Source organism: Manacus candei, unplaced genomic scaffold (assembly GCF_025592945.1).
Source record: "Manacus candei isolate 608988 ecotype Guabito, Panama unplaced genomic scaffold, ASM2559294v1 h1tg000017l, whole genome shotgun sequence".
In the NCBI taxonomy this organism is placed as follows: domain Eukaryota; kingdom Metazoa; phylum Chordata; class Aves; order Passeriformes; family Pipridae; genus Manacus; species Manacus candei.
In genome coordinates, this window is record NW_026138065.1 from 6930119 (window position 1) to 6950511 (window position 20393).

General features: G+C 37.9%; 2 protein-coding genes across 3 annotated transcripts in view; both read left to right on the forward strand.

The window, feature by feature from the left end:
• KIF26B (kinesin family member 26B) overlaps positions 1–20393 on the forward strand; it is a 285789-nt gene that overhangs the window by 87472 nt on the left and 177924 nt on the right. For both annotated transcript variants that reach the window (XM_051783303.1, XM_051783306.1), the window contains one exon: positions 275–808. In XM_051783303.1, coding sequence (XP_051639263.1) covers positions 275–808 — 534 coding nt within the window. The remainder of the gene's footprint in view (positions 1–274; positions 809–20393) is intronic.
• CNST (consortin, connexin sorting protein) overlaps positions 6466–20393 on the forward strand; it is a 668223-nt gene continuing 654295 nt past the window's right edge. The window contains exon 1 of the mRNA XM_051783330.1: positions 6466–6475. The gene's annotated coding sequence lies outside the window, so the exon portion shown is untranslated. The remainder of the gene's footprint in view (positions 6476–20393) is intronic.

Consider the following 20393-nt stretch of genomic DNA (forward strand, 5'->3'; position numbering starts at 1 on the left):
CTCTGCTATGCATTGAAACTTGCAGTGGAATTACAATATTTGCTACTTATCAGTAAAAGTAAAAGAATTTTTTTCTTTCCAACACAATCCAGTTTCTCAGATTTGTTCAGCTCTGCTGCTGGCATATGTTGACTGTATCTAATGGCCTTTGTTTGCATTCTAAGCTTATCTCATAAACTGGCTTTTGAAATACAGTAATAGTGTTTCACTGTGATGACCATGGTTAAACATTTCTCTTCTGTCCTCTCCTTACCCTTCTCTGTTTGATTTTTAGGACCTGGGTTTCTCTTCAGTGATTCATGAGAAGCTTCAAGTTCCCAATACCATTCGTAAGGCATGGAACGAGAAGGACAACAGATGTGATGTTTGTGCCACACACCTGAACCAATTGAAGCAAGAGGCCATTCAGATGGTGCTGACCTTGGAGCAAGCTGCCAACTCAGAACATTACGATGCCTCACCAGGCTCTCCCCCACCTCTCTCCAATATCCCCACGTTAGTGAGTCCCCGGCACATGGGCAGCCTGCAGCCCAGGGACTGGGCGTACATGCCTTCTCCTTATGCTACATCTAACTATACAGGCTTTGTTGCCAACAAACACAGTGGAAAACCCAACAGTTTAGGAATCGGCAACGGGGTGGAGAAAAAAAATGGCTCTCCTGGACACCAAGCTAAGGTCAGCTTTCAAATGGCCACCAGCCCCAGCAATGGTAATGTTCTCAACTCTGTGGCCATCCAGGCCCATCAGTACCTTGACGGCACTTGGTCTTTGTCAAGAACGAATGGAGTCACTCTATATCCCTACCAAGTAAGTATTTTCAAATAACAGAACATGTTTGTTTTCCTCCCATTAAAGCTTGCATGGGCATACTAACACGGCTTGCTCCTGTAGGGTAGAAGTGGAGCCATTTGAATAGGGAGCACCAGAACAAGGAGTGATATAAACTTCTGTTTCCCTAATAGGGGATTGAGTTGGAGGAGGCACAGATCAAAAGCAGAGCTAATTAAAACACCTTTTATAAATTCAACTGTTATTAAGAGCAAGCTGTTGTTTTTAGTAGCAGATAACTAATCATACATTATATGCAGTTGTTTGCTCATACAGTTACTTTCTCTCAGAATACTTGGTTGGAGCAACAGCTGGGAGCCAATCACACTTGTTTACTCGCAAGTGGAAGGTGGCACTAATGCACCAGTGACTTCTGAGTTGGAATTCAGGAAGGATCCAGAAGGTCTTTTATGTCATCATATGTGTATCTTGATCCTTTGACTACATATAGCAGGCACTAACTTCAACATGTTCTAGGTTGCCTGCATTCTTGATGCTAGTATGCTGGTGGCCTTCTGCAGGTTCATCTGATTCTTGGTGTTTTGATTTTTATCAATTCTCATGGATTCAGGATGTCCAGTAACCTTCAGATCTTAGAAATTCTGGGAGATTTTCAAGTACTTCTCAGCACGGTCTTTTCCTTCTCTTTGACCTGCTGTTTTCTGGTACACCACATCCATAAATACCTGTAGAATCCATCCATGGCACAGAAGAAGCTTTTGTACGACAGGAGGTGGGCTTTCTGATGCGCTGAACTGTAGCTGGTGGGATTTTCAGAGTGCTCAAGCACTTGCAGACTGGGACATAAGCCTGTTCTTCCCGTGTTCTCACAGCCATCTCTGTTGGCTTCCTTAGGCCTGTAAATAACTTTGAAAGTTGGTCTTTCTATTAAGTTATGAACATAGTGCAAGATAGATCCCTAAATTAATATTTAACTTTTGTTAGTATAAGTAATTGATATTACAGCCAGAAAAATGTGAAGTTATTCATAAGCATTAAGATATTGTCATGCACCAAGGCAAACTAGGTAAAACCAGAAGTTATTTTATCTACAGGTATTTTATCTGGAAAATATGTGACTTTATGGTTTTGTGATTTATACTCTAGTGAACCTAAATCACATTTGAGTAGGTCAGTATGTGGTCATATTTTTGATCTAAGAAAAAAAAATCTGATCTAAGTTTGAACTAAGAAAAAAAAACCTAAACAAAGAATGTACATTAACAAATCTGAATAACTATTGTTTGTATTAGGAAAATTAATTCAATTTTATTGCATTCACAATCTCTTACGTTGATCTGTGAAAATGTGGGTTTTGTTTACTTTTTTATAATTTTTGCATTTCTAGATGATTCATTTTGACTTAAAAGTATTCACTAAGGAGAATCTAATATTCAAAATTGTCCAGACTGATTCTATTTATTAACTGGCTCCAGTTAAATTAAGGACTCTTCCCTACCCTTCCCTTTCAATAAACATGAAATAAAAAATATTGCCTGCCCTTCAGACCCCCCCTGCCAAAAAAATCCAAAAAAACCTGACACAAAACCCAAACTAACCCCTCAGAAAACAGCAAAACAAACAAACAAAAAAAATCTGACAAACCCAAACAAACCTAGCAGTGCTGGTCTTTGATAGAAGGTGTTTATTGTTTCATTGTTTTCTTCAAGATTCTAGTTTCAAATGTTTAAATTCTCACTATATTCAAATTGTACTTTTAATTCTCCAGTTCAGAAATAATAATGATGGCTTTCATCTTTAAACACACTAAAAAGAATTTAGTGTTTGTTTATGTAGTGTCTGTATTCTGTAGCAGACCGGGAATCAGTCAAGCAAGAAGAAATGCTTTTAAATGTAATTTACTTGTAGTTTCAAATATTGGGAAGATGCAAGCTTTGCTTTTTTTCTGCTTTTGTGTGCAGAAACCAATTTTACTTGCTACACATTTTAGATTTCTGTCCCACATAATTATATTTTTGTTATGCACTTACAGTTACAAAACTCTGCTGGGGAAGAGCACTAGGAAGTTGAATCTGTTATCTCATCTTAATTAGAACCCTTCTTGATTTGAAGGTGAATTAAAAAAGTGTTGCTAGCTACTTACTTGTGAATGTCTATATATTAATTAAGTTTTCTTGCTTTCCCTTAAGAATAGTGATTAGAAAAACCTCACAGTGCATTAGCTAAGAGGAACAGAAGATAATTTCTTGGGATAAAAAGCCTTGCGCTTCACACAAAGAAGTGTAGTACGCTTCTACATCATAATCTTGTTAAATAGTTGTTCAGGGAGAAGTCAGTCTCATGGCTCTAGACTTAATGGCACCTGTGGTAGACACCTCCCATTGTAAATTAGCTTTTGTTAGACAGTTTAGATAACTTGAAAGAAATGGTTGAGTACCTTGAAAACTGACTGTGATTTCTTCCTTAAAGTATCATCAAGAAGAGAAAATGCTAGTTTGAAAGTGATGTTCTTTTGCTCAGAATTGACTCACTGCAATTTTAGGCACCAAAAGTATTCCTAAAATTGTGAGTTGTATGATGTTATTCCTTTCCTAGCATCTTCCTTCCAGACTGCCTAAAATTAGAACCTTGTTATGGGGAATTAATTACAATTTCTGTTTCAGTTCTAGTAGAAAAACAATGTAAAAAAAATAAAGAGATTATTGTGATATTCTAAGGCTCAGTTGCTACAGTAGTGTAAGACAAGTCTTAAATAACATGCCACTATTCAATTAATTTTGCAGAAAGAGCACTCGTTCCCAGGGTAAGTAAAACAAATGTGAATTTATATATTATCAGATTTAGTAATGTATTATATGTTTAAAATCAGAAAAGTAGAAGTAGCGCTGTATTTAACTGGAGATGCATGCCGGATGTAAAAGAAAATTTCTAATAATTTCATGGATGCATAATTTGAACTAGTCAATGGATTCTCCTAAGAACTTTGGAGAAGTTGCTACTAACAATTTTAGGCAAAACTGATCCTGCCTGGAGATGAGGAGATGATGTAGATGACCTCATCAATCCCCACTGTCCCTGTTTTATGTGATTCCATATTTAGTCACCCCTTGAAACACAAACAAAAATCTGGTTCTAAAGATCCGTGATGTCTCCTAGGCCTGACAAAAAGGGGGCTGAATCAAATTTCGCTGATAAGTGGTCCTTTGAAAAAAACAGGGAATCAGCTGCAGGGAAATGGAATTATTGATCCTTGAACAAAGAGGCCTGTTAAAGCCCTTCTATGAATACTGGAATTCTGAAGTGTTAACCTGGTCAGGGTAAAACTGACACCTTGCTGTTTAATACATGGAAAAAAAATACTAGCCAACATTCATTAGAATTCGATTGAGAGTCTGAAAACTGTGCTCTTTCAGTGCTTGTTGGCAGGTAGCATTTGTATACCCTGTAGATCAGACTGTGCTTTAACACTTGTAAAGGCCTCTGTTGATCTCCCTATCATTCAGAGGGATTTCAGTCCTTCCTTGCTCTGGGAAAACTAATTTAGATTGGTGAGGTTTTACCTGAGAAGGGCTGCAATTATTTGTGCAGCTGCTGATGTGAATTACAGGATACCATAGTGTTAAGTACACTTCTGTTCCTTACCAATTACTACATAACACTTCTAAAGAAAAAGAAACCTTTGGGCATGGGGTTCTAATATAGGAGCCAAAAGTCCAAATTCCTTAATGAAATGATTGCTTCTTGTAATTTTTATAGAGAATGTGATATTAAATTGAATGCATAACATTTTCATTACTTTATAATCCCAAGCTGATAAAGTAGCTAAAACAAAAACACCACATTGGAGAACAAGATTTGAGTCCTCGGGAGTTCAGACTGATTTAGGGTTTGCTTTCAAAGGGAAAGGACTTGAAAATAGTGTCTAGATTAAGCTGGTTACACTCTTTCTGGAGTCAAAGCAATCCAGTATTTTACTAAAATATTAAATTAACTGCATGGTTGTCGTGTGTTGGTGTGAGCTGTAGAACGTAAAATGGTGGGCACATTTCCTTGGTATTCTAGTTGCCCTCCTGGATCTGCATAAGAATCTTTTCATGACTTTATGTAGATAATTTCAAAAGGCAAACCAAAGGAAATTTAGCACAGCGTGTGTGGTAGATTTGAGTGACAGGAAGGTAAGAGTAAGCCTGAGAACTGGAGAAGGTCAACTGTTTCAGGAACAATTTAGGCCATAAAAGAGAACGATGGGTAACAGAAAATGTAGCAGCTGATGTGGGTGAGCACTTCCTACTCCTGACCTTGAGGATGTGAAGTTTGATTTTGGTAAGGAAAAAGGTAGCGTATGTAAGGATTTGAGTAGGGGCATTGTGAACATAACGATATTCATGGAAAAAGTGTTCCTTTCTCCCTTGCAGTTAAAAAGACTATTGACTAAAAGTTTGGAAAATGAGATCTTAAACTACTGAGAGCCTCTTGGCCTGGGGCATAATGATCTCAAGCCTATTCAGAATTATCAAAGGCTTTGTTTGTGTACAATTGATGAAAGCCTACAGAAAGTATGTGTTTTCTGTTTTCTCTTCATGTATAACGTGTGTTTAGAAGAACACTGTTCTGTGAGAAAGTACCAGCTTGTTCTGGAGCTTTACTGTGATGAATGATTTGTTTGGAGTTTACTTAGGTCATGACTGTCTCATAACACATCAGTTCATTCAGGCACAGGCTTTTGAAAAGAAACTGGTAATGATTAGAGTTGGACACAAGATGGAGAATTCAGATACAGAGCCAATGCCTGTGTGGGGGGTATTCCCATCCAGGATTTTGATTCCAAGCTTTTTTTCCAAGTCTTTGCTATCTAATTTATTTCTCTTCCATTTGCTGCTGCTTCTGTTGCTTCTTCAAGTGTTCAGCAGGATAAAGATAAAATGTTAATGATTGCTACATTGGTGCCAGGGTAGTTTAAGTGCCTTCTAAAGCATATAATGCAAGGTAGAGAAATGAAGTTACTTGCTCCATCTGCAGACTAACAGTGTCTTCTCTTAGTTATTCCATGCTTCCTAAAGCTGGACTGTTTTACCAAGGCATCTTAGAAACAAAGGATTTGTATGTTGACCTTTCTAGTACCATGTTTTTATGCAACCACACTCGATACACTGAGATACCTAATGCTGGAAGTATTTTGCCTTTGTGCAGTTAGGTTTTGGTTCAGAATTTTTTGAACGGCTCATGTTTCAATAGCAGTTCAGTTGCTGTATGTATGAGAACCACTTCTGAGTGTGGTGACTACCTGAACATAGTCAAAAACTTTTTGTTCCTGTTACTGTGAGCTAATGAATGATGATGCTGAGCAAATGTGTGCAAATTCTTGCACTGTTTTTTGTTTTTTTTTTTTGTTTTGTTTTTTTTTTTTTTTTTTATTCTGTGACCTGGACTCTTAACAACAAAGTGACTCCATAGTGAGACTATACACTGAAAGTGCAGGAATTTTATTTTCAAAGATTGTTTAACTGGACCAAGAAGCAGAATGTCAAACAAGTTCATTGGCACTGAAATTATATCCTTGCTTAATTATCTCTGTTGCCCTCTTCCCCCATGCATTAGTTGTTATCTCTGAAGTAGCTCCCCTCTGACTAAAAGCCTTTCTCAACCAAATCACTAATAATTAGATATGACCCTACCAAAGTCAGTGTATGTCATCAGCTGACATTTTGCCATGATTGTTTGATCATTCAATTTGTATATTACAGGAGTTAGCTATTTGTATTTCATTCCTCCTGTCCACCCCCTCAACTAACAGCCTGGTTGTATACTGATTTTCTAATATCATAAAGAGGGGAAACTGAAGTCTATGTGAACTGCAGGAGAGGTTTTTTTTGTTTTGTTTTGTTTTTTTTTTTTTGCATTGCATGGGTGTGATTTGATCCCTTACGGCATTTTTATGCATGGCTTAATGACCTTAGCATCATTACTTTTCCCCTTCATGATACTGGGGTGACTAAGGGAAGAAAGAGGTAAAGGGTATCCCATGGGCTGAAAAGAGCTAAATAGGCTTATCCTGTGAGTATGAAAACCCCATGACTCAATTGTGATGTGAGGAAGAAATCTGGACTATTATAGGAGTGAGTTAATCCTGTAAATTAGCAAAAGCCAGAAGATCACAATTAGTGAGGATTTGGAGTCTTGGTTTCCTTCCCTGCTCTGTAGCTTAAGGATTTTGTCCACATGTGAGACTAGTTTCTTTTCTGAAATAATAGCTGTGCTGATTGCTTGCATCATTGAACAAAAATATAAATTGAGAGGAGAAGTGATGTTTTAACAGTCAGAAAAATGATGTAGAGATGGAATGGAGCGAGGGGGAAGACAAACTGATACACTGACACAAATTTGTACTTTTGTTTCCTATGATATAAACAAGGTGGAAGAGTAACTAGAGATAAAAATAGTCAGCTCCTGCTTTCACAGATCAAGAACATAGAGAGCTAAGACAGCCAATTTAGAAGTAAGAGGAAATATGCTGTTTATGCAATGTACAGTTTTTTGGGACTTATTGCTGTAGAGATAGTACTGAGGCCAAGAGCTTAGAAAAATTCATAAAGGGATTATGTGTTTATGTGGTCAATAAAAAAGTCCCTTCTTTCTGATATTAGCATAAAAATAGTAGGAGATAAATTTCTATATAGCATAAGGCAGTTGGTACCTTATATACTACAGAGAAGGCTTCTTTAAGTACATGCAATATATAGCTAAGGACTAGAATTTCTGAAACTGCCCCTGAAGCTTTCTGGCACAGGTGTTACTGGGTTCACTGGGAGGAGGATACTCAGTACTTAGAGACTCTTTGTCCCTGTGTTCTGAAAGTGGGTGACTGGTGCTATGTTTTGGATGGAAGCCTGTGATAAATAAATTGGCAAAAAGTGCTTTTCTAACAGTTTCTACAACATTTCTGGAGTTCAACGTAAGTGGGGTATGTTTCAGAATTTTTTTTTTGTTGTTGTTGTTATTATTTCTTACTTAAGCGTTGAAAAAAAGATTCTAAAAAATCTCTTGGATTGAATCACTCATATGAGTAACATGCTGGTCTTTAATTCTGCATAAATATACAGTCCTTGTGGCTGATACTCCTCCTGTGTCTTACTACTGTTCAACATCTGTTGCAAGAAGAGAGGAAAAAGAAATGTACTAAACCAAGGGTAACTCATTCTAGCTGAGATGGGAAGGAGGGGATGACAAAAGAATTAGCAAGAAATTTTTTAGGAGTTTCTCTTTAAATTCCTAAGGGATACCACTCAAAGAACACACAAATCAGTGTACTGTCTCATTGACTAAGACATTTGTTTCTCACATTGTTTTGCATAAATGGGATATAGAACTAAGATTAGATTTAGAGATATCATCATACTTTTTTGATTTTTGTGTAATTCTGTTCTAACCTTTGATTTCTGCTTAGAAAAAATTCAAGCCTTTAAAAATGAAGAACTGTGTTACTATGCAAAAAATAAATTTATAAACTCTTTGCTTTGATACTATGTTGCACTTATAGGAAGTAAGGAATAAATTGCTAGAGACTCATCTCACTCTGAAATGTGATTCCACACAGCTATCATGTGGAACTATTGTTTTCTTTTCTCTAAAGTGCTCCTGAAATGGTGTCAGAAAGGGACCATCAACTTGTCTGTTGGGACTGCTCTCTTTAATTCAGTGGATTTGAGTTAAAGTGGTTGGTTCTTCCCTTATATTCCGGAGCATTGTGCACTTGAGAGGTGGGTGTTGTCAGATAGAATACATTTGGGGCCAGACATTCTTCTGTCTCACTCTGGGATAATTGCTTTGCAGTTGACACGGCTACACTGGTATAGTACAGATAAGAATGAGATCAATGTCAGCCCTATAAGATCTGATCATCCAGAGTGTGAGAATAGTTGTGGTGATTGGAGTAAATGTAGTGTCTTGCTTTCATAGTGGGCTTCACTCCCTTTTGGTTGGTGAAAGGGGAAGCTTTCTTTTACTATAATCTTATGGTCTGACCTGACACTGAAGAGTCTTTTGGAACTGCTCTTCTTGACAAATGAAAGCAGAAACCTGATTGTCCAGCATCTTTTGAACTTTGAACGGGCCTAGATGTGTCTTATGAAGAATAAGGAAGGATTACATCTCTACAGGGGTGAGAAAAAACCCCTCTCAGCTAAAAACATCTTTTAGATCTGAAAACTGCTCTGAGAAGAAATGAAATTGCATTTCACCTTTCACTCCCACCTAATCTCTCAAGTTGAATTCAGAACTGCTCCAAGGGTTGAAGGGAAAGGAACAGTAGTGAGCTTTCATCTTCCATGGGGTTTGTTGGTGGTCATGATGGTTAGTGTTGCTAGCAAATCTCAGCAGAAATATCTGTAGCTCTTCCTTGTATGACAACACTAGAGTCACCATCACTTATGTCGTTAAGGTGTCTGAGGACTTGGGTTCTGTACACCAGGAAAGCCTCAGGTCTCTCTGGTAGATGTGAACATCAGGTGACTAAGCTGCAACCAGTGCAAGGTTATAGTTGTATGGATGGGTGTGCAAGTGAAGTGTTTCTATTGTGACAGCTCTTTGAATCAAGCTTTACTCCAAAGTGATACTTTTAAAACTGTATATGTGTTAATTAAATATCTGGCTAAATTTATGTACAGGCATTTGGCTAATGGGAAAGACAGAAAAGAATTGAAGGTTGGAACTATGCTTGATGAAATCACTTCTGTTTCCCTAACTTCACTGTAGCTGCATGCTTGGTGTCACTGGATAATCATAAAGCACACTTGCATTGTGAATCCTGAAATTTTACACCTTTTACTACTCTATATATTACTTTCCAAGAAAGTCAAGACTATTAGTATAAGCAGAGTTTAGGCCTAGTTTTGAAAAAAAATTCTACTTTAAAGCATGTAGAGTGATACATTATTTCCTGTAAGAGAAAGAGAGTTGATAGGTAGGGTTTGTTATTGCTTTCTTTCCTGACAGGTTTTAGGCTGCTGGAGCTAGGCAGTGTTGCTGGATTTAAACAAAAATCATAAGCACAATCATCTCTGTGTTTTATTCTTGTGTATTTTCTCAGTTACTGCAGTGCAACTTAGAAGATGGAAAATTAATTCAAGCGCTATTAGAGAAATTGTACAGAACATATCAGAAGAATATATAGTAATGAGATACTATCAGTGCTTAATTGATCAGACTCTATGATCCCTTAAGATTTTGTATGAAGTTTTTTACCAGTGTGCAGGAGGTAAAAATAGATAACGTGATCCTCAGCTGTACATACAGATATATTATGGCAGTGATCAGAGACAGGACTGACAGGGAAAATGCACTCAGAAAGCTTTGTCTGCATGTGGATCAGCTTCTGCGAAAGTCATTGTGGAAAGTCTTGCAATGTTAGGTAGGTTTAACTGAGGCTTAGTGTGCAAGCTTGTGGAGATTTCTGATTTTTTTTGCTTTGAAGTAATGTAAACAAAAAATATCATCATTTGTCCTGGACAGCAAATAATATAACCAGATACTGTTCAAATGATTTAGGAGAACACCACAGTGAAGGATTTCTGGCCACCAGGCTTCCCTGATAAATTATAAGAGCATCAGAGAGTGTCCTAAAGCTTATCTATTTTACTTTACTTTTAGATGTAAGTGCTAAATGAGGGATCAAGTTGTGTTCATGTAGCTAAGTGGTTTAGAGGGAAAAATCTCATTCTCATGTTACTGACTTTTCATTATTTTCTGTCCTTAGTCAGTCATCAGAAGGGTTTTTGCCTCTGTAATCCTAAATGATGGGATATGCTATTGTCAGCTAGGATTTAGTAGTGATGCTTATGATCTCCTAACTGTTGTCTTGCAGTTGAGAACCTTTGTAAAGATCCATTTAAACATTGCCAGAGCTCAACTTCCAAGATTTATATATAAGTATTTATATAAAAGTACATGAAATGCAGACACTTGGCCTGGGTTAGATGAAGATTTCTGGAAAGAGGCTTGAGACAGGGGTTATGTATGTGTAGGTTATATAGATTATGAGATTTGTCCAAGGTAGGTGATGTGGGTTTCTCTGCTTCCTTTTCCATTCACTGCTCAATTACTGTAATCACATATTATGAATATTTGCTACTTCTCCCTGCCACCTCAATTCTTTGTCTCTGAAGCAGGGACAGTCACCAGTGGTGCAAGGGACCATTACTTCTGTATCCTCTAGACATTTTATGATTCAATGAATATGAATAATAAAGTACCTTATTCATCCTATGTTCTCCAGTAAAGGTGATTTCAAGTGTGCCAGTGGAGGATTATTATGGCTTGTTTTCCTTTTGAGTATGAGAGTGGGAGGGCACCTATTAATTATAAAAACTTAATAGAAATGCTGGAAAACAGCTGTTTGCTCCTCAGTATCCCATTCTATCTGCTGGAAAATTTGACATAATTCATGATAAAAAAAATCTTTATTGATGGTACTGCTGCTAGTATTCTTGTGCCCAATTTGAATAAACTGAGTAGAAATTTTCTCTTTATAATTTTTTGGAGAATCTGTAGTAGATGATACCACAGAAAGCCAAAGGATCTATCAGTAGCCAAACTGTACTAGAGCAAGAGAATGGTTTGTGCTTAGGTGATTAGAGAATTTGCTTCCAAGACTTTTCAAATGTTGCATGGGCATGAAGTGGAGAAAAATGAAATTACCAGGAAAGATATAATATAAATTCAGCTGAACTGTATAATATTTTGCAGACTTTAAAGTCCATTTCTGTAAAATGATCAAAAATGCTTGCAGGGAGGAAACAAATTTTATTGTGCTGCTTTTTACATGTTAAGAACTAGATGTACCGGAAAGTGGAAGGATATGCCTGAGATGGCTGCTATGCAGTTTGTAGAGTTGAGAAAATAACCTTTTTTTTCTATTACACTCAGAATAAAAGGGCCATCTTGTCATTTCATATGTCGCGGTTAGATTATTCTGTGCCTGCCTGAAAGAATCAACATCAGAGTGAATTATGAAACAGAGAAATTTTAGGGGTCCAGAACAATTTGGAAAAATGTTAGTAACAGAAGGGACTGACTAAAAATATCTTGCTGGTTGATAGTTTTTTATCTTCAAATACAGTTTGAGCTGGAATTTTTATCAGCTGCACAGAGTTCGTACACTTTGCCTTTTACAACAAGCTGCTACTGTGCTTTCTGAGAAGAAAAGAAACTTGCAAATAAGGACTTTACTTTAAAGGGATTCACTTGAAAGCATGCCCTTGGGAAAGAAAAAGACTGTAGAAGTTTCAAATTGACCTCTGAAGTTTTTAGGTTTTAGCATCTTTGAAACATATTCTTTCAAAAAGCTCCTGAGTCCAGGATATGTATTTCTTGTTGTTTATTCTGTCTTAATTTCTTCCTTAATAAATGTAGTTCCAGCAAATATTAAAATCCTGTCATTCTCCTACAATGCTCTGTTTTCAGCAAGGGAACCTTATATAATGCTTTTCTGCTGGAAAATTGAGCTTTTTTAACAATAATTTTTTTTTTCTGTTTTGTAATTATCTGTTCCTGTTGGATAAGACTGAACCCTGTGTGAATGAAACCCACTGTGTCTAGGGGACACTCTGTAGGGATGGATGTTTTGGAGTTCCAGTCCTCTGGGTTGGTTGCAGACCTAATCTGCACCTGTTATACATGGCTCCTGTTCCTGTGGCCATTGTGAGCACAGTTACTTAGAGGTGGAAAGTATTCGGAGAATTATCCCAGAATTTTTTTGTTTGATGCATAAATAATAGGGAGAATTTAATGGTTTAATGCATATATATATTAATTCCACTTCTGATTTTTTGGGGCATCCTTGGTTTGTTTCTTTATTTGTGCATGCATGTATTTATGAATATACATGCACAAATAGATCTTCCACCTAGTTTCCTCAAAGAAGGAATCCTCTGCTGCCTTTCCAAAAGAAATTGCTGGTAGAATTCGGAGTAGGTTCTGATCTGAAATCAAGTTCACTCCACTGGTGATAGAGCATCATCATGCTTTTTCCTTTTAGTGACTGCATGCCATTTTGAAAGTGAGTACACAGGGTGAGAGTGTTTCAGCCCCTCTTTAGAATACACAGTAAGCATCAGTTCTATAAATGTTTCCGGCTTAGTTCTTTATTACCCTGCATGTGGAATAGTGCTCTACATTTTTTTTGAGCTAGTTCATGCCCATCTTGTATTCCTTTTGTCCTACTGTTCAAGATGACTTAGTAAATGCCTATAAAATACCTTGTGAAGGGACCTTTTTCTTCAGTTATATGGATTAAAGCACTGTACTTCCACTGACCTGTAGACATTGATCCTTCTTTTGACATGTCCCCATGGAGCAGCATGTCAGTCCATGACGCTCTATTAAAAAATAATAGAATAAAGAGTTCCTTTCAAAAACTGATTTAAAAGTAACTTCTGAAACTTTTACATTGCAAACCCATTAAACAAGTTGGAGGGAAAAGATTCAAAACATTTCATGTGCAAATAAAAATTCTCTGAAGATAACAATGAGATATTTATTACAGTTCAGAATGGTTTAGTAGAGTTCGGGCATCATTTCAGATGATGCACTGTTTTGTTGTTGTTATACTTGGGCTTCATTAAATGCAATTAATTAAATCTATTGTAGATCTGTTTTATTCCCAAGCGTCCAGTTAATGTAATCTTACTGTTTGCTTATTAAAAATATCAACCAATTGGTCTTCCACTTATTTTAATCACTGTTCATTTTTAAACCTTGGTGAAATGCATTTTGTCTGTTTAATTTATTGAGCAAACTCCTTGGGGCAGTGACTTTTTGTGTCCTGTGTAGAAGAAACTTTATATTCTTTGTCCCTGTGTTTAACTCAAAAAAAGATAAAAGAAAAAGAAGAAAAATAAGTAAAGCAATGCCATTTGAAGTTTATTTAGGCTGACTTAAATCATCATCATGGCTAGGCTTCACGAATGAAGATTTGGGAAGGCTGACTTAAATGAGAAAGAAATAAATGTATCTATAAGACTTGAACTGCCAAACAGTAATAAAAATTAGCAAACATTGGTAGTAAAAATTGGGAAATAATAAGCCTACAAGGATACAAAAATTAAGAAAATTAGGAGCATCTTAGACAATTCACAAAGTATGAGCCTACTGGAGATTAATGTAGTACATAGACAGGCAGTAATTTATAACAAACACTGGAAGAACATTCTGTGTATGTACTGTGAATAAGTTTTGCTGTGAAAGTATGCACAAAGTGTAACTACGAGTAAAGAGTAAATAATTGACTATATTTACTGTGTGCACTGCATTCCATAGTTGAATGCATTAGGTAGTAAGATGCATAAGACTTTGCATATGACTGTCTTGTATTTGTCTTTGCCCTTTTCCTAGACAGGAAATCATACAAGATCATTAAAGCTGTATGGAGTCTACCCTTGGTTTGGTCTGAGTTCTGTTTTAGTGGAAAATAATCCCTGATGAATCAGGTTATAATATGTCCACTCAAAATTCTCATGATAGGCTATACTGACAAAATTTGAAAGAATATCATCTCTCAAGGGGAATGATTGTTAGTGCTGCAGGTTATGGATGTTCAGTTGTCTCCTCTCCTGCCTTTTCAGAAAGAGCTGTAGTGCACAGTCAGACTAAAGCCTGTGCCCCTTCCTCTCTCTAATTAATTTTCCAGAGCTGTGCAATTTTGGGAATACCCATGTCTGTAGTTTATATCTTCTAAATGGATCACTGATTTTTTTTTTAATGCCCTCCAAGAAAAGTAAAGGAGTTCTATCTCAGCATTGTCTAAAAAGATGCATCTAAAGTCACTGGTGAGAAGAAAATATTGTTCTTCATCTGACCTTATTTAGCTGGTCAATGGAGATGGGGATTGGTATTAATTACTCAGTCTGCAAGTGAATGAGCATGAAATTCCAGCTGAGAATGGACAGTTAGTATGTTTAAAGTTCTCAGTGTACAAGGGCCCTAAGAGGGAATGTGGGAATGTCATCTTTGTACTGTAAAGCTGTCACAGTGAAGACAGATTATGATGGTTCCTGCAAACCAAAATGTAAATTGCATATAATGGGGAAAGATCACTGTGTGCACTTGAATTAAATGCTAGGTCAGCTTCAGATAAGTGTTAAGTTAGATCCTGGAAAACTGTGCTCAGCTTGGGTCCCTTCAAGGCTTGCAAATCAAACAAGGCCAGCTGCAACAAATAATTTGGATGGACAACATGATAGAAGTTGTAGCAAATGGGAGGAGACAAAAACATAATTTGCTTGGAAAATAGAATTAGTCTAGGAGTATATGTAAAAAGCTGAGGCAGTTTGGTGCGGTGTATGAAAGATCCATCCCATTCAGCAGAGTACCCTAGCAAGAATGTGGCCTGGTGGTCACAGTTTGATCCTTTGTGCCACAGAAAGGGAACTACAACAGAGAGAGGCCCATTTAGTGACAATTTTCAATATGCACCAGCAGTGGTTACTTTGTTTAGTTGAGGATGTGCTCCTCCTCTTTTTTGCTTTCATTAGCTGAGAGGGCTGTAAATCTAGAGTAAACAGAAGACAGTGTAGCATAACTGAGCACCTTGTTGGCCTATGGAATTCACCCCAGGAAGTGGCCTCCAAGTCAAATTCTTATAGCTGAGTGATTTTTATGACTGTTAATAACAACTGTAGCTATGCCAATTAAGGCTATAGGGCAACCAAATGTATGACTGAAGGCATTCACCTTAAGGGCAGGAAGGAACTGTTTCTGTCCAGCTCTGCCCTCATTTGAAGGCTCTACTGGCACCTCTTGAATTCTTTTCATGTATTCCTGTGAAAAATTATGATTCCTGCTATGGTTTTAAAATTATTTTTATTATTAACATGAAAGTAAGACGTGCTCATGTATTGTGACAGGGCTTAGAAAGACCAACCTTGTTAACTTTATAGTTAACAAGTGTCCCTCCTTATGATGTGTAACTTCTACAAGGGACTATTTATGTAGGGACAGAAAAGGGGAAGGCAGCTACACAAAGCTAAAGGGCAATGCAGTTTAGCATGACTTACATTGTGAGGTGGTGGCTCAGGTTTGTGGAATTCACTGCAAAGGTGGAAGTCTTCAGCATGAAACTTGAGGCTAGATGTTGGTTCTCTGCGGGAAGAGAAGAACATGATATTGCTATGCTTTTTGACTTGAGATGTTGGTTGTTGTCAAGGTCTTGAAAAGTATTTGCATTGAAAAGCAACTTCTGAAGAGTGTTGACTTCTGAAGAATATCAACATCTGCTTGTAGGGATGAAATAAGAGGGATTCCTAGGAAATGCAAGGCTCACAGTACTGAGGCTTTTCTAGCTGGAATTCAGCCCCCTGAAAGTGCCTTTCTTGCAACACCACTCTGTTGGTATTTCTCATGTTTCCACATCTGCACGTCTTCAGTGCATTTTTGGACCAAGTAATAGCCAATCCCTTGCATTTACATTTAGCCCCACTAAGCCCATTTGAACGTACTGTGGTTGAACTTCTGAGCAGCTCTGCGTTCAAGCTTGCATAATGGCTCCTGTTCTGGCTATCCTACCCTAATCTGTGTCTTAGGACTCAGACACATGATCAGCGTGATAACTTCTTAGGAAGCTTACTAATACACAGTAACTGTGAATGCATGTTCATACTTTATAGCAAATTCAAGACAGTTTGACTTGGTTTCTTTGACTTAGCTCTAGAAAAGTTATTTTAAGATAAAACCGTGTGTTTGCTATAGGCAAAGCGTGTGCATGGGGACAGCTGTTATGACTTAGCCCAGGAACTTATTCCAGTACCTGAGCCCTCCTAACCTCACAGAATGTCAGTTAGTTAGGATTAGGAGAGAAAACTGACTCTTAGGCAGCACTACAGATGATGGTTTAACCTGAATGCAACTTGAGTGATTTTAATTTCATTGTAAGCATTTAGGCTGATAACTTCATTTTAAGAATTAAATTTCATGCAGAGGACTGAATACTTTGCAGTTCTAAATGCTTCCTGGGGAATCAAGCCCAAACAGAGGAAACAGAAAGAATGCTTTCTTTTTCAGAAATGAGGTTAATTGCTCTTTTTAAGATAAGAGATTTTACCTGAATGTGGGTAATATGTGGGAAGATGTGTTTTAGCATTGGTAAAACTGAACTGAAATGGAAGGGAACAATGCACCAACTTGATGATTAGACGCTAAGATCTGAACACAGTATTTTCTTTTTTTAAAGCTTTCTTTGCGGGCTGCAGTGAAATTTAAATGTATTTTCAGAAGAGCTGAGGGTACTTGGAGACTTTCACCTGTCTTGAGAAATGCAAATTTTACAAAGCATTCAGATGTACATCTTAAGTTTTATTCCACTAAGGATGGATTAGGATTTACAAGACTCTCCTTAGAGTCCTTTCATACACTGCATTGTTAATATTTCAGTGAGGCAGCAAAAGAGAAAACTGTGTAACAATATTATTCGTATCAGAAGTTGGCTTGTATTTAGTCAGTTTTTAAAACAGTACATCTATGGGAAGATGATTTAGGAAAACATATGGAAAAGGATATTACAGAAAAAATCTTCAAGCTTAGAATATTTGATGAATTGAGAAAGATTTCTCAGTCTCTCTCATATTTCCCAAGCTTCTATATTGCTACTTCCAAAATATGTCTGGCTTCTAAATGACTCTTCTCTGCAAGAAACTCTTTTGTATTTGTTCAAAAGTTCATGTCTCATGCTAGGTTCAAGTCCTCTGGTCTCTCCCTTTATAAAGGTACGCTACTGATAGTCTTATGATCTAACAGACAGAGAAAACAATTTGTACTGTTGTGGTATCTGCCTTCACTAATTAAACCTGTGGCAGCAGTTTATAGAAAAGCTGATATTCATAATTTCTTTCTGACGAGGAAGTCACTGGAGTGGTAATAGTTTCCAAATAGATTCGAGGCATTTTCTAGACTCCTGGGGATCAAACCCATGCACCTTTCCATGGGTAGTTTGGTAAGACACCCATCAGATATGTACTGATTTATCCCCCCAAAAGGTCTGATCTTGAGGTGATTATGTGTGTGGACTGAATTTGCACTATGCCACATTCTTATGCAGTAATCATTGCAGGAATCTCTTAGACTGTCAGATTTTTTTTCATACTGGAAATGAAGTAGTTCTCCTCATATATTCATGGTAGAATTTGACCATATGTGTTTTAAATAAAGGCTAATGATCTGGTTCGTACATTTATGTGTGGAGAAACTAATTGTATTTTTTATTCCTTACTCTCTTGCTAGCTACAGAAAGAAGTTCCTTTCTGGGTCAATAATGCCATTTAAGTTAAGCCCACATGCTGACACACTCTGGTAGCTTCTAGAGCTGTTCTTGTCAACTGACAAGGGAAAGGTCAGTGGCTCACAGATTTTTGTTTGTGATAGGGAAACATCTATAGTAAGATTTGAACTTCTTGTGATGTCTTGACATTGCTGGCAGTTAGTAACTGATCAGAGAAATGAAAGTTTGTTTTCATAACAAATGCGTTACTCCTGCACACAGTGAACCAGAGAGACTTGTGCCTCAGCTTTAAAAGTGCAGTCACTTCATGTAGCTGCTACCCCATGTGTACATGTGTACAGACAGCAGTCAGACATACTCCTCTTTTGTAGTCTGCACACACTCTTCATTGTTGCACTAGTTATTTTAGCACAATTAGCCTGGCTGCTGAGGACTCAAAAGGTAGCTGATGCAACAAGGGATTACAGTATAAATGCTGCATCTGGATGTATGAAATCAACTTGAACTGAGTTACACAAAAGAAAGGCCTTTTCTCTTGTAAAATGTTACTAATCTGATAGCAAACAAGTCATAGTAGAAAAAGATCCAATTAATTTCCAGCTGCACAGCTTTATAATGCAGCAAGACAATTAAGAGAATTAACTACTTCATAAAAACAGATTTAAAAAAATCTGAAAGCTAGAGGCAGCCTCAGCTTTCCCACAGATTGCCATGTTATTGTCATCTTCTTGACAAGAAAGGAAGCAGTTTTATTGTGTTGCTGCACAGTGTCTTTTTTCATTGTTAAAATACTTAGAGACACAAAATTGAGAACAGGACCTCTCTTTGCTAGCTGATGTTCCTCCTTTTCATTTGCAAAGTTAGTGTGGGAATATGCCAACTGGGAAACCTTACATTGCTATTCTGTCATCAGAGGCTTCGCTGGTGGAGCTTTGTGAATGAGAGATGTATGTGGGCCTAGCTGATGGTGCTTTATTGCTCTGCTCACAAGGGATGGCTCACAGCCTTGCAGAGATCTGCCTGTGGGCATTCTGCTTTTCTGAGGGACCTCTGGGGTGAGGAGAGTGAGCAGATTTGCACGCCAGGATTACTATCCAGCCTGTAGCTTCCTTGGAGAGGAATAGGAAAGGCTGGCATAATTCTAAGGGAACATCAGAGGTATTCAGAATGGTAGTTCTGACATCTATTGCAGTTTTGGAATAAGATGGAGGCCTTCCTTACCTTTCAGAAAATAGTTTGACAGTTAGGTAGTAGCCAATAGATAAAATTTGCAAGCTGTGTCACTCAGACTAAAGGACCACTGCAGACTAGAATTTTCAACTTCTCTACAAGGGTTGAGTTAACTTGAGGTTAGATATTTGCTGTTTTGAATGCTTCAGATCATGAAATTTCCCCTCCTCTAATATTTTTTCCTTCTGTTTACTTTTCTGCTTAATAAATATATAAAAACAAAATGAGGAAGCAAGACGGCGGCTTGATCGATACGATTTCAGATTCTATACTGATTCCTTTTGGTGTAGGTACAGGATGGGTCAATGAGGGGAGAGCAGTGGGTGTCATCTACCTTGACTTTACAAGGCTTTTGACACTATTTCGCATAACATCCTCATTGGTAAGCTCAGGAAACGTGGGTTAGATGAATGGAAAGTGAGGTGAATCGAGAACTGAATGGCAGAGCTCACAGGGTCATGAGTAGAATCCAGTTGGAGGTCTGTAGTAAGTGGTGTTGCCCAGGGACCAATACTGGGTCCAGTCTTATTTAACTTGTTTATCAGTGACCTGGATGAAGGATAGAATGCACCCTCAGCCAGTTTGCTGATGATAAGAAACTGGGGGAAGTGGCTGATACACCTGGAGGCTGTGCTGCCATTCAGTGGGACCTTGATAGGCAGGAGAGTTGGGCAGAGAGAAACCTGATGAGGTTCAACAAGGGCAAGTGCAGGGTCCTGCAGCTGGGGGGGGAATAACCTCAAGTACCAGTACAGGATGGGGGCTGAACCACTGGAGAGCAGCTCTGCTGAGAATGACCTCAGAGTCTTGATGGATGACAAGTTGACCATGAGCCAGCAGTGTGCCCTTGCAGCCAGGAGAGCCAATGGTATCGTGGGGTGCATCAGGAGGAGTGTGGTCAGCAGGTTGAGGGAGGTGATCTTGCCCCTCTATTTGGCCCTAGTGAGGCCACATCGGGAGTACTAGGTTCAGTTCTCCTCAGTACAAGAAAGACAAGGATCTACTGGAGAGGGTCCAATGGAGGGCCACAAAGATGATTAGGGGTCTGGAGCATCTCTCTTGTGAGGAGAGACTGTGAGAGCTGCTCCTGTTTAGTCTAGAGAAGACTGA